General features: G+C 40.6%; 1 protein-coding gene across 4 annotated transcripts in view; it reads left to right on the top strand.

The window, feature by feature from the left end:
• Positions 1 to 10,474, top strand: part of LOC310810261 (SPRY domain-containing SOCS box protein 4-like) — a 53,859-nt gene extending 43,385 nt beyond the window's left edge. For all 4 annotated transcript variants that reach the window (XM_083677955.1, XM_083677956.1, XM_083677954.1 and 1 more), the window contains exon 3: positions 9,051 to 10,474. In XM_083677955.1, coding sequence (XP_083534081.1) covers positions 9,051 to 9,178 — 128 coding nt within the window. In that variant the 3' untranslated portion in view covers positions 9,179 to 10,474. The remainder of the gene's footprint in view (positions 1 to 9,050) is intronic.
• The last annotated feature ends 5,220 nt before the right edge of the window (positions 10,475 to 15,694 follow it).

Genomic DNA, 15,694 nt, shown 5'->3' with positions numbered 1-15,694 from the left:
CCATGTGCTTTAGCACACCTTATTAAGTAGACCAATTAGCGTTTTAAGGTTTTGTGACAGTGCCCTTACTGGATGCTGCTTTTGAATGCCTACTAGATGTAAATTGACAGGTGTAGCTTGTGCGAGATCTCATAAGCTCTGCGTTGTTTATTGCACTGACTAGACTCTAGAAGTGAAGAGAAAAAACTATAGCAATAGCGATAAGACTTTGACAGAAGTTAACATTAAGTTATATTTGACTCCAAAAGGTAATTTGAATAATATTATTGATAATGATTTGCTGTGTAAACAGCCTAATATCTGAGCCTAAGTTTACAGACAAGGATCTCTTTATGCTATGGCCTAAGTAAGATATTTCCTGTCATGCTATATGTACTTCGAAAATATCTCTCCCAGTTATAAGTGAGAAATTGCAGAAATCATAAGGCGTTTATGGCAATAGTGCCAATACTTAGTTGACAACTCAACTAACTGATATAAAGTATTTTCTAGGCTAATCAAATGGGGGAAGCCTTGGCTTGGCAAACCATGTACATTACAATGGCATGGAATTTACAATCAAGTGTTATCTTTAGAATGGGCGGGAGATCCTGCAGGACGTTGACCTACTCAACTGTGACTGGGTGCTCCAGGCTGTCAGAGGGGGCACTGATCACCATTTACAATACAAGATCAAACAACTGTTATTGCAATCAGCCACATGTAAATAGTAAGACAGCGGTCAATAGTTCTGTTTCCCATATTCAATCACATGTCCAAAACCAGATCAAATTGGACCGAATGTCTCCTGTCTCCAAAATAGTGAGGAATGAGGACAATCTGTCTCGACAGACACACATGCATGCACGTACGCAGCAAGCCCCAAATCTCTGCATGAGACACATCCATTTCCACTGAGCCCGATCTGACATAGTGTTCTGGGGCTCACCAGTCCCTTGCTAGCTGCCTGTCAGTGTGACAGAGTTGTTTACCATGGCATGAAGGTGCCCCAGTGCCCTACGTGTGCTTGTCACCCCCTGTTTGGTAATTAGCGTAATGCTACAGCTAGTGTATGTCTGCAGGCATTAGCCAGCAAACAAGCATAGAAAAGCTGTCATGCTGGTACTGTACTCTACCAGCATTTGACATATCCCTGAGTCTTCAATGTGTGTGTATATATTTATGGGTGTTGCATGCTTGCATGCTTGCAATCTTTACAGCTCGTTCTCATCCTCAGCCTCAGAGAAAGTGTTAAGTCAAGGAGACATTCAAACTCTCCAAGGTGACTCAACTGAATTAGGTATGGAGCAGGTCGATCTAGCTGACTAATTGAAATGTAGAAAAGCCATAAATAAAACACCCCTATACTGTCGCTGTCCTCCAAGTGTAGCTGTTGGACTTTGAAGGTTGTGTTAGAAGTGTTAAATGTGCTTGTATGAAAAATCCCAATGGGATCAAAAGCATTGGATTGAGATGTACAGTGGCTTCAGAAAGTATTCAGTATTCATTGTGTTATAGACTCAATTTAAAATGGATTAAAAAAAAAGCCATTAATCCACACACAATACCCCATAATGACGAAGCGAAAACACGCACATTTATTCAAATTGAAAGACAGAAATACCTAATAAGTATTCCGACCCTTTGCTATGACACTCTTAAAATTAGCTCAAATGCAAAAATGTAATCAACAAGTTGAATTGAGACCATCTGAGTGCAAGGATAATAGTTAATGATTTCGGAATTAATATCTTTTGTTTTTATAGGGTCTCTGGTTTGCATAGGAATCAATTACACACTGTGTGGATTAGGATGTCACTACCAATTTAGCAAATTTTATAATTTTCTCTTGATCCCGACAAACTCCCCAGTCCCTGCCGGTGACAAACATACCCATAACTTAATGCAGCTACCACTATTCTTCACACGAGGGATGGTGCGGAAACTGCATTGCATGTGCTGGATTTGCACTAAACTTAAATGCTTTGTAGTAAAGCCAAATAAACACATTTCCAGCCACTTTCTTTGCTGTATGAATTCATTGTTGCAAACACAGTTATGGATGTGAGAGATTATTTTGCATTAAGGGATTATTTTTGGCCACTTGGTTATAGACCAATTTAGTAGAGTGACTGAGATGATGTTGTCCCATCGACTGTGCTTTTTCCTCTCCGCCTTTTTTTTTGTGAGTCTCCCCAGGCCTCAGGGTTGCATTCCTGAGTTTTGATCAGAGACCCTATAAAAACAAAGACATTAATTAAATCACATGAACTATTATCCTTGTACTCAATTGAACTTATTGATTACATTTTTGCATTTGAGTAAATTTTCAGAGTGTCATAGCAAAGGGTTGGAATACTTATGTAAATTAGATATTTCTGTTTTTCAATTTTAATAAATTTGCAGACATTTCTAAAAATGTGTTTTCGCTTTGTCATTATGGGGTATTGTGTGTAGATTGATGGCAAACCATTGTTTTAATCCATTTTAAATTGAGTCTATAACACAACAAAATGTGGAAAAATCGAAGGGGTCTGAATCCTTTCCGAAGCCACTATATAGAATTGGAAACTGTGAGATGCTATAGAGGTCACCTGATTCTCTAACCCTAACCTTAACCCTTTTCCACTGTAATTATACCCTCAGGGTGATGATGGTAGTGTGTTACTCTCAGTAGCATACTGTTGTGTGTGTCTCATAGGAAACACTTCATGACAGAAATAGGCACAGTATGCATCGAACATCAAGAGGCGATTCTGTGACCTTGAAGAGTAAAAAGAGAGTGGAAAGAGGAGAGGGGTATTTGAGGGGCAGGACAGAGGAGGATATGGTTTCCCTTCCTACTGAATGGGATCTTGTGGTCTCTTATTGGCTCTCTGCCAGATGCACATTATCAGCACAATAATTACAACACAACGATGACTGTGGAAAGCCAACCATAACCATAAGTAAGTCTATCGCTCTCTCTCTCTCTCTCTTCTTTTTTTTTTTTTTTATCTTTCCCTACCCATGTTTGTCTCTCTTTCTCGTTACTGTGTCCCAATATCTATGTCCTTCTGCTCCCCCCCTCCTTCCCACATCTCCATTTCCCCATTTCTCTTTATCTCTCTCATGCCAATCTAGCTTTACCCCAAACCACTCCTATTCCCCTCTTCCTCCCTCTCTCCTTCAACCTCTCTGCTCTTAAATCATTTAATCCATCATAATAGAGATGCCGTCTCAGCACTTCTCTCTACCTCTGAGGGGATTGACAATAAATCCTACAGTGAACCACTGTCCATTAGATCTCATTAAAGGTGTCATGTCATCTAGTGGTCCCACATCACATTTCACTCCCAGTACCGTAGAGCTGGTGGGGAGTGAACTAGCTGCTTAACCTGACTCAACTCATTATTATATCAGGTTACATTCATAGATTAGTAGATTTGGTGTAGTTCTATGGCCTTCCACTGGTCTGTTTTCTTTTAAATATTGTCTGAGGAAGATCTTGAACCCTCTACTGGTTCCTTTTCAAATGTATTTTGAACAGTTCCAGAACCTTCTACCTCTCCCTCTTTATCCCTTGTCAGTTTTAAAGATTTCTTGTGCAGTTATATTTCTTGTGCAGTTATCCTCTATTCCCTCTTAAACATTTACATTTATATTTGTGGCATTTAACAGACGCCTTTATCCAAAGCGACTTACAACAAATACATAAGTAAGTGAATCATCTATCCATCAGTCATCATAAGAAAAAGTAATCTATACTAGGACCAGGGGCTATTGGCAGTCACAATGCTAGAAGAAGGAATAATTACTTTTTTTGTATTATTATTTTTTTTATATAATTTATTTACAGTAAACTGCTTTCAGCCGTCCCAGAACTGTCCACTGCTCCCACGGGAGCTGAATGACTCTCAGTTCTACTGGGGACTCCCTGTTTGCTAAGCTCCTAAGACTCATGCTGAAAATGTCTCCACATTACAGAGTACTAAAGAGCCTTTGAGCTTGCTCAAATTAATTGGATTTGTTAAAATGGGGCCTCTTTGATATGTACAGTCCCTCAGCTTGTCAGCCGGGCTCCAGAAATTGCTTTAGCAATAATAATGACAATCCCAAATCCATTCTGCCTTGCCTTCAACCCTTTGAAATAGTTATTTTCTGGCAAATAATCATTTCCTCAGCTAATGGCCCCACTATGTATGACGTAAATGAAAATGAAACAAGCAAAAAACAAGCAGATCACCAAGATAGATGACATGGTTTCTACAGGTCCGTTATACAGTTTGCCAAAAGACTTGGAGAGTTTGTGTACTTTCTCCAAGGTATAATTAGACTGAATAGCTGGTTGTTTCTGTATCTTGACACAGCTGTATTGTTGCTTATGTTCTGGGGTCCACTACTCTGATCGAGGGTGTCAGTGTCTGGCTTTCACCTGAGCTTTCACCTGAGACTGATTTAGACCCGGGTGACTAAGTGTTTAGTCTTTAGCCACAATTCATTTATCAGAGAAGTGACAGGGAGAAACAAAAACAAGCAGGACTGCAGCCCTCTGGGATTGCACCCGTTGCCTTAACAAGACAATGAGTTGGCTAAAGCAGAAACAGACAGGCATCCAGGCAAGGGTACGATGACATTGTTGCATTTTTATCTGTCCTCTACTAAGCTTCCTCCCTATGCAGTTAGTAAATTGAGAGAAGGCCTTGGGTTAATACATAGTACTGTGTCAGATATATGGTTCATGGGTTCATGTGGTGTGTCTGAGAGGATAAGAATACTTTATAGTATGTTTTAAAACATGTTATTGTTATTTTCAAAAGAGAATAGACCACATGAAAAATGTAGAATTAAAAGGGCAAGAAATCAGATGTTAAACCTGGACTGAAATTAATTGTTTGGCCTTTGTTTTTTGGCTGATGAAAATACTTAATCTGGCCCACACACTGTGTCTAAAAGGCTTTTAAGGTTTGGCAGAGTGAAGGCTCTTTCTTAGTGCCATGGCTGGAGGATGACTGAGTACTCTGATTAGTCAAGAAAGTATTGAGAACTGTCTGTGTGTCTAATATTTGGGGACACATTGCACTGTGTCTCTCTTGTTTCAGTCTCAGCATCATTATCAAAACCTTGAACTGGTGTGTTTGTGCTGGGCTGGAACAAAAACATGCCCACACTAATGTAGCTCTATAGGATCCGGATTAGAAACCACTGTAAATTTCCAACTGCTATTACTTCCCTTCAAGTTTTTTTCTATTTTCTACAATGTTGCAAGCTAGCAGAGGCAACAACTCTGCAAAATAGTCCTACCATTCTACGGGCATGTGGGTGGAGGGCTATTGGAATGTAACATCCAATGAAATTGCAAGCACATTTTCCCATCGCTCCATCCAGTTCAATCCAAGCTATATCAGCTAATCAAATCATCAATCAATTCTCCAGACCTCCTAAAGAGACGTCAGAACAAAGTGATTTGGAGGTATGGCTACGCGAGACTAGCGTTGGGCCAATATTACATATTACCGAATATTGTGATATTGGAGCATATCGTGATATTGTTCTCTTACAGAATATAGTCAGTAAAAGTACTGAAAACTCCAGATAGTATGTGCATAACTTCAAGTGCAGTATCCCGCTTTTTGCAAGGCAGAGTACATGTAGTGTTGAAAACATTTCTCATTGTTTCACCAGACTATTAACAACCCCAGCCATTTGCTCTATGCACTGCAGTTTTGTCATTTTTGCTCATGTGTCGTGATATTTTCTAAAGTAATATTGTGAATTAGAAAATGTGGATATCACCCAGTCCTTGTGTGTGCGTGTGCGTCTCTGTTTTTAGGGCTAATGTGTGTGCACACAAACAAGGATGCACAAACACTTGCACACAAACTACCTTGGGGCAGCAAAGCCAGCTTAGCATTAGTGTTCATTCTGTCTAAATTTAGCCAAGATAATGAGGGTCTTGTTGTTTTATAGGCTTTAAGATTTTGTACAGCATTAACCTGACCCAGTCTATTCAACTGACCACTCTCTATTATTTTATATATGTGTGTGTGTGGCTATCTTGTATAATGAAGTGCTTTCTTACTCCGCTATTGTAATTCATTGCAAATGCATGAATCGTACATTTGATCCAGTATAATTGTTGATGTCGGTCTCCCTCACTGCATTTGTCTCCTTTTATTTGATAAGGGTTCCATTCTTAATAGCCATGTAATATAATGTGGTACAAAGATTAACATATTACAGCGGTATTTAGTGTTTGTCTATCGGGCGACAAGTACATACTGTATCATGTTCAGGAGGATGGATGTATACAACATTGGTATTTAATGTTTTAGGCTTACAGATTGTAGTAATGTGAGAATATACCCTAGCCTACTTCCACATTTTTATAGAGGATGTTTGGTTAACCTTGTTAACATGTACAGTCATGAGAAAAAATTAGGACACCCTATGAAAACCTTTGTCTTCTTCAACATATTCAAACATATGGACATTTGATATTCATTTGAACAATATTGAAAAATTGAGGTAATATAACTAAACAAATACAACTGAAACAAATTATTTAAAAAATGATTGGTAAAATGTAATTAATAGAAATGCAATCTTCTTGTGAGGAAAAAGTTAGGACACCCCCACATTTAGTTCCACTTAAAATGCCTAAAATTATAATAAAGAGCACCACATCAGGTGCAAATGATTAGAACATCGTTACAGAGGATTTTGGAGGAGCCTGTCCTATTTAAGCCTCAGATATTTAGTTTGGTTTGCTCTTGATTGTTGAAGTGAGTTGCATCACCATGGCGAGATCAAAAGAGCTCTCTGAGGCCTTCAGAAGAAAAATTGTAGATGCATATGAGTCTGGGAAGGGATATAAAAAGATCTCCAAACTATTCGAAATTGGCCATTCCACTGTCCGGAAAATAATTTACAAGTGGAGAACATTTAAAACCACCACCAACATGGCCAGGTCAGGCCGCCCAAGCAAGTTCAGCCTAAGAGCTGACCGAAAGATGCTTAAAGAAGTCTCCAACAATCCCAGAATGTCATCACGAGACCTACAGGTATCTCTTGCCACAATTGATGTCAAAGTACATGCATCCACCATAAGAAAGAGACTGAACAAGTTTGCATTACATGGGAGGTGTGCAAGGAGGAAACCCCTGCTGTCAAAAAAAAACATCAGGGCAAGACTAAAGTTTGCCAGAGAACACCTAGAGAAAGACCAGAACTTCTGGAACAATGTGCTTTGGACAGATGAATCCAAAGTTGAACTATTTGGGCACAGTAAGAGTAAACATGTTTGGCGCAAAACCAAGACAGCATTTGAGAACAAGAACCTCATACCAACTGTGAAGCATGGGGGTGGAAATGTCATGGTTTGGGGCTGCTTTTCTGCAGCAGGGCCTGGTCAGCTCACCATCATAGAATCCACTATGAATTTTGTATTGTATCAGAGGGTGCTTGAGGAAAATGTGAGACCATCTGTTCGACAGTTGAAGCTGAAGCAGATGTGGACCATGCAACATGACAATGACCCAAAACATTCCAGTAAATCTACCAAGGAATGGCTCAAGAAAAATAAATTGAGAGTTCTGGAATGGTCAAGTCAAAGCCCGGATCTTAATCTTATTGAGATGCTGTGGATTGATTTGAAACTGGCTGTGCATGCAAGACACCCCTCGAACATCACACAGCTGAAAGAATTCTGCAAGGAGGAGTGGGAAAAACTTTCTCCCAATTGATGTCAGAGACCTGTAGACAGTTATAAGAAACGTCTAATTGAGGTTATTTCAGCCAAGGGGGGCAATACTAGCTATTAGGGCATAGGGTGTCCTAACTTTTTCCTCAGTAGGAATTGGCATTATTGTTAATTTTTCGTTAAATAAATGATTACAAAGTTACATTTTCATAGTTTTTTGTTCAATTACATCCCCTTTATCTATAGACATTGTTAGAAAGAAGATAACATATTGATATGTCCATATTTTTAAGAGAATAACTTAATATTTTGGGGGGTGTCCTAACTTTTTCTCATGACTGTAGGAGAACAGGTGAGACAGAAGTGATGATGAGCTTTTTCCTATAGGACAGCAGGGTGAAACACTGGCTGTGGCAGTGTGTCAGAGTCCTCCAATGACAGGTTCTATTGTTAGAAATTGAAATAATGTGTAAACATTGTGTTCAGACATTTTCCTTAATTTGAGTCCAACCTCAAAGTGTTCATTAAGTGGGCATCTTAATGGATCCTTTGATCCTGGTTTCAAGGTCTTGTGCTTCCTTTTGTTGTTTTCTGAAACCTGTTGTTTCTGTCTCCTGTTTCAAAGAGCTTAATGAACAAGACCAATCTGATTTTAGCTTGACTTACTGTGCAATAAAACAACAACTCTCTCTCTCTCTCTGTCACCCCCCACCCCCCCTCTCCTTTTTGAGAATGAGATAATGGCGAGGGAGGAAATAGAATGTGTCATTGAGGTTATCTTTCTTTCTTTGCCTCTACTCTCTCACAATTTTTGATCTGAAAAGACTTGATAGGCTAAAGCAATATAATGCCCTATCCAGTCCTTTCACCTACTTAGTCAAGGAGGAAAGGTGACAAGTGAGGAGGCAGTTAAGTATTGTGATGCAGCCATGCAGTGAGGTGATGAGAGTGAGATGTTTGTAGATATATGGATCATGGTTTTGGATCTGAATAGGGAAACAGGTTAAACAGATGGGAGGCGATGGTGTCATTCTAGTGGCAGGGCTGTGTGTAAGGGAGCAGGGTCTTGTGAAAGGACCAGGCACTAAAGTTGATATCAAATATTTAAAGGTGTGTCAGCTGGAGAGTGGGATAGAGGAGGTGAAAAGCACTTACAGTATGTACAGTATATACAGTACAGTATATGCATGCACACGCACAGAAACACATACTGTACACATAAGTACTGTAAACACACACATACACACAATTGTCTATACTCACACCTTCATACCTCACCACAAACACAGTACAAACTGTCCCCAGATTTTAACACGGCCTGTATTTTTACATTTGTGACAGTTTTGCCTTATACCCAAGACACTAACCTCAATGATCTTTCTGTTTACAGCAGAGCCTCTCCCCCTGATGGACCTGTGTCGTCGGGCAGCCCGCCTGGCGTTGGGCCGTGAGCGACTCCAGGAAATCGAGACCCTTCCCTTACCCCAATCTCTGAAGAATTACCTCCAGTACCAATGAGTGGACCAGTACAGTGCACAAACTGGGATTGGGACCATGATGAATTGAGGGCAGTGAGGATGGAGTGGGGACAAATGACGGCAGACACCCAAGATGGAATGTTCACATTGTGAGCAATAGCTCTTGAGTTCAGGTTTTAACTGTGGATGATGGACACTTGAGTTTGTGTTTTGACCCGCTTGGGACTTTTTAAATTATTGATGGTAGAAGCTCTCTTTCCGTTTTTGATGGAATGGTGTGGTCATGGTCCATTTGATGAGGTGTGATGATAGGGTGGTGTTGGGAGACTACCACCTGCTGATTGGATGAGAACTGCGGCCAGAAAGCACACTAATAATAACCTCGGGAGGCCTTTGAAATAACCATATCACTGCTACTGGATGCTCTATACCCAAGGTTTCCTACTAAGTAGTCCAGTGGGCAGACACAAGACATTTCTCTACAGAGCTGGTATGTGTTTGCGTCAACTTCAGGGCCTGGAGCCCATTGTAGCCTGCTGGTACCATACAGTATCTGCCCGCTGTCTTAAGGACAAAAAGGACTATGCCAGTCTTCTAGATCTACATATTCTAGGTATACTGGATCTGTGTAGAGTGATACCCAGGGAAGGTGTAGTACACTACTACATGACCAACAACACGGCAGACATTTTAGGGTTGTAGGATGAATGTGGATGAATACTGTACACCGCACACACACGCACCTACACACACACACACACACACACACACACAAACAGACGCACATACATACACAAACCAATGATATTTTTCTCTAAAAAGCTTGAGTCACTTTTTTACTTTTGAGTTTGTTCCCTATATTTTATTTTTAGTGTGGATTAGGATTCAGTTTCTGATGATGATGACGATGATGAGAGTTTATGATGACTATGTTTATTTATCATGAGCTAGTTCCTTTTTTAATTGATCATGATGGTTACATTCAGGTAAATATACTACATTGATATGGGAGATGATGATCAACGCTATCACCCGAGGCTTTTTAAATCAGATGCTGCTTTTATTATTATTATTGTTATTATTATTATTATTATTAATAATAATAATCATAATAATCATAATAATAATATTCATATTATTATCACTGATGTTTTTATTCTATCTGCCTGCTGGGGTGGGAGACCAGGGCCTTTTGCAGGCACACATTGGAATGTATGGCCGGTACTGCCGTTAGCGGATCTGAAATGTGAATAAAAGCAGAGTGAATGAAAAAGCCCATGTTTCCAGGATGATGATTTCCTCTGTGGTGCCAGGTTGTCCTGCCAACTATGTATGTGCGGGCGCATGCTTATTTGTGTGTCTTTTGAATAAAATCCAAGCGAATGAGGCTGATGTTTCAACTATCTTTCCCTATGTGGCACAAAGTTGTCTGACAGCTCTGTGTCGTGTGTGTGTGTGTGTGTGTGTGTGTGTGTACATTGTTAGTCACAAACCAGGGCATCCTCAAATCCAGCTGTGGCTGTTTACATAACCTCATCATCATTTGACCTCAGCTGACTTACCTCCATCCATCTCTGTCCCATTCTCTCTCTCTCTCTTTCCATCTCCGCTCTCTCAGCAAAGAAAACTGAGCAATATTAGTTGAGGAGTTTTCCCTCTGCTTACTATGTCAGAAATAGTGGGTTTATTTACAATGAACACTACAAACTGGCAGAGTAGCACTGCACTAAAATGCTAAGTGGGTGATCAGTGTTCAGTTCTAGCAGACACTTCCCTAAAACATCCTAAATTGTGTATGAAATAGTGTGTAATCTCTTGAGAATGGTAGAGGCCGGGAAATTGGCTTCCTGCTGTTCTTACCAAAAGAGAATGTTAATGTGTTGGTCAGGCAGCTAGCTATAAATATCGGCTAGTCTGTGCCTTTGGACAGCTATTGATACACTAGTAACTCATGTATAAGTGAAAACCATAGGGTCTTCAAAGAGAGCGCTAAGTGCACGAATGTGGCACTCAGGATGATGGAGCAGACGTTTACGAGATCGGGGCTTACATCTCCGCTGAGCAAATGTGATATTGGAGTTTCACATACTTGAGTCTCTATATCTCGATGGGTAAGGGATTGCTGTATTGGAAATCAATGTCAGACAGCGTGATACTGCTCTTCCGTGCCAGCCTTTGAAATGGTCATGTTTTTCATCATGTTTTTAGGAGGCAGCTCAAATGTAATTGAAAAACAGAACTCTAAATGGAGCCACGGTGGTTCAGGTTTAAGAAAAGGTTCTGTTGGCATTGTGTTGGAAGTGAGGATAGTGCTACTATATACACTCATTGAGCATTTTATTAGGAACACTATACTAATACTGGGTAGGGCCTCCCTTTGCTCTCAAAACAGCCTCAATTCTTCATGGCATTGATTCCACAAGATGTTGGAAACATTCCTTTGAGATTCTGGTCCATGATGACATGATTGCATCACGCAATTCCTGCAGATTTTTCAGGTGCACTTTCAAGCTGTGAATCTCCTGTTCTACCACATCCCAAAGGTGTTTGGGGATTGGATTCAGATCCGGTGACTGGGAAGGCCACTGAAGAACACTGAACTCATTGTCATGTTCGTGAAATCAGTTTGAGACAACTTTTGCTTTGTGACATGGTGCATTATCATGCTGGAAGTAGCCATTAGAAGATGGGTAAATTGTGGCCATGAAGGGATGCACATGGTCAGCAACAAAACTCAAATAGGCTGTGGCATTCAAGCAATGATTAATTGGTATTAACGGGCCCAAAATGTGCCAAGAAAACTGTGCCAAGAAAACCACACCATTACACCATCTCCACCATGAGAAGGTGTACAGGTGTTCCTAGTAAAGTGTTCTGTGAGTGTGTTGGTGGATGTCTAGGATTTACCACTCTGTACTTGCAAACATCCTAGCTCTTCAGAGATGAGATTCAAGAAATAAAGTCCTGAGTAGCCACAATATCTGAGTCCGGTATTTATTATTGCTTTCAAACAAGAGACAAGAGCGGTCTGTTTAGCGCAAGTCTAAAGAGGCGATTCTCAAGATTGTCTTTTATAGAGATGAAACAACAAATGGTGGGTGCCACAAAGTCTATCACCTGCGAGCTTGTGCTCACCTGAGAGGTAGCGGGAGAGAAAGAACAATGGGGAGACTTTCTTATTGATCAATCTGCGTTCAACATTTCACACCTATCCACCTTCCTGTCGGCAAGATGTGTCTGTCCCTTTGTTCTCGATCTCTTCCACCACTCCCTCCGAAACCACAGTTATCCATATGGTCATCATACGGTGTTTCTCAGAATAACGGCTATAGAACTTCAGAGGTGTGGTAAGAAAGGGGAAAATGTGGGCGTTCAGTGGCGTAGCACACTAAGGTGCATACCATATAATTGAAAGGTCCCTGGTTCGATTCTGGCCATCGACATATCCTGCATGTCATCCCTCCTCTCTCTCTCACCCATCCTTCCTGTCAATCTCTACTATCTCTATCCCAATAAAGCAGAAATGCCCTAAAAACAAAGGGGAAAATGTAATCACAGTATTCACAGTTGTATCAGTCATATGAAAGTGTATATCCTTTAAACAGTTCTATCAATGTATTTTCCATAACAGTGTACAGTAGCATAGGGAATCGATTCAGGGATGCAGGCTATTTTTCTCGCCCAGTACTAACACCCATTTTAATCAAGAGCTTGAGTTTACTGACTTGCCTTGATCCACTTTCTGTGTATGCTTGCGATGATTGCCATAAAACATGTCAAAATACCTTACAAATACTTAAACACTTTAAATGCAGTGTGTCAGTGAAATGTTCCTTTAAAACTAATGCTTTACCTTTTGAGCAGTTTAATCAGTTTAACTTTAATGGACAGCCTGCTCTTGTACTCTTGTATTGTGAAGCCTATAAAAAGAACTTGTAACAGACTGAATGAAATGGACTAATAACCTTGGTTAAAAACACTCCATCTATCCTCCCTTGTGCTTTGTAGATATAACCCAGCATCCATTTCCTGTAAAATGGCGATGAAGTAGCACCCAATTTGCTGTTGAAGGACCTTTGACGGTCAGGCGTGAACAGAGGTGAGACATCCTTGATGCATCTCTCTTATTTGGAGAATGAATTGGGAATATGACGAGAAAGATGTCTATTCTGACCAAAGTCAAGTTTTCATGATCTTTGACTCTCCACACCCAGTGCATCCTCGGTGACGTTCAGGAAGGTACTGTAATGGCAGGAGTACTCAGGCAGAGGACTCAAATGCATGGCTCAGAGACAAAAACCTAAATCCAATAGAATAGTCTTTCATTTAAAAAAGGTTCGGTATACAGGTGGGCAATCAGTGGGTAAGCAGATAATCCAATAAGGGGTAGTCAAAAAGGCAAAGTTAGAAACATACTCAGAGATCAAAAAACAGGAATACTGATGACTAGGAAATGCTGGGACGTATGCCACGAAGACAAACTGGCACAGAGACAGGGGAACACACAGACTAAATTCACAGGGAAGGATAATGAGGAACAGGTGAAGCCAATCAGGGCAGGGCAGACAATCACACAGGCGGCAAACACACAAAGGGCAGGTGGTGAAGTGTCTGAAACGAGAGACAAGGTGAGAAAAACTAAATAAAACAGGAAAGAATAAATGAATAACATGAACAAAGACAAACATAAACTAAGGAACAGGGCGAGACCTTACAGGTACAACATACTGAAAGTTTCAAATTCCATGAATATGTCAGACATGCACGTCTGTTTCAAACAGTGTATTTATATCTGAACACTCCACAACGTTGTGCACCTCTCTCTTCTGTCATTAGGCTAAGATATATACGTTATTTATTACAACAAACACATTTTTTGACGAGCACTCCTCTAGCATTAAACTAGCATATAATAATCTTCTCTTATGCGCTCTATATGGAACTGAATTACATGTCCCTACATGAACTATCAAGTGCTATTATCTTAGTTTGATCTCCATAATTATCATCAGAGCGAGACAATCAGATGTCCCCTTTACTTGCTACAAAACACTCACACAGTGCAGTATGCTTTGTATCTGGTCAACCAATTGGGGACGTGTTACTATACACGTCTCAACTCCTACAATTAACCAGACGACTTGACACAGCTCCTCCAAACCATAGAGGAAGCAGGTTGCCAAGGAAACGATGGTGCACAGTAGAGGACGGAAATAAATAGGATGACAAGGAAACAAGGGTTTGCCACATGCTGACAACAGTGTTGCTATTACAATTAATGGGCCTTTATCACTGATGAGAGGTGTGTGTGTGTGTGTATACAGTGAGAAAGAGAGAAGGATGATCAATTGCAGTGTAGAAGAAATGCTTAACTGGCGTTTGACCTTGTTAGTGATCTGCAAACATCCTTCTTTTGCGCCAATAGACTCTTTAAATGCAGACACCAATTTCACCAAGATGGGATGGATGGATAGATACATATCTATATACATGTAGATAGATAGTTGAGCAAACACTTTTGAGGCTACTTTCATCATCACATTTTCAAATGAGGGTGTGTCCCAAAAATCTGCTGCAGTTTTATTGGAGTGTTTTTATGCCAACTTTCCTAAATACAAGCCCACATAGTTGAGAGCTAAGTAGACTTGTTCACACACACACACACACACACACACACACACACACACACACACACCGAACCTCTAAACCATTGCCTGGACGACACTGTCAATGTCCATGTGTCCTTCAATACTCTCTAAACTCGAACTCTAAATCATGGTGGTGAGTAGTAGGGTTGTGTAATGGTGTGTGGCGTGTGTCTGTGTGTGTGTAATGCTGAAGGGTGATATCTCCCATATGGCTCTGGTAGCTGATGCACCAACACTAAAAAGCATAGTGATAGATCCCTGCTTTTATGACCACAGACAAATGAGGCGATGGGTTAGTGTGCGTGTGCGTGTGCGTGTGCATGCAGGTGCGGGTGTGTGTGTGAGAGAATATGGTTGCAGATGTGTGTAATGTGTTAAAGAGATAGCATGTCTGTGTGACTGTATAAGAGAGCATGAGGATGCATGTATATGTGTGTGCGTATACAGTATGCACATGTGTGTGTGACCTGTGTGTGTGTGGCAGCAGCAGAGTGGCCATCCACGGTCTATCTCTGCTCTCAAGGCCGGTGGAAGGAGGACAGCGATGAAGGAATGGTGATAAAAGTTAATAGCTTAATAAATAAGTTGGTGACGTGACGTGACGGAATAGGCCTGGGACAGGACTGGGCCACACTAGGGAGACAGCTGCTGCTGCAGGGGCTTAGCACTTGGACACACACACACACACACACACACACACACACACACACACACACACACACACACACACAAACTCAACTTAGCTACAGCATGAGGGATATCTACTGTGCTCAGTGTACACTGGATGCTTTTAAAAGCAGTATAAATCTACACTCTCATCCTCTAACAGACAAACAAATTGGTCTTATGTTGTTAGTACATCCTTTTGATTCATTCCTACCTCAAACTGTAGATTAGATTAGATTCAA

This window comes from Argentina silus (assembly GCF_951799395.1).
Source record: "Argentina silus genome assembly, chromosome: 1".
Lineage (NCBI taxonomy): Eukaryota > Metazoa > Chordata > Actinopteri > Argentiniformes > Argentinidae > Argentina > Argentina silus.
Note: the sequence above shows the minus strand (reverse complement) of the source record. Positions and strands in the feature narration are given on the sequence as shown.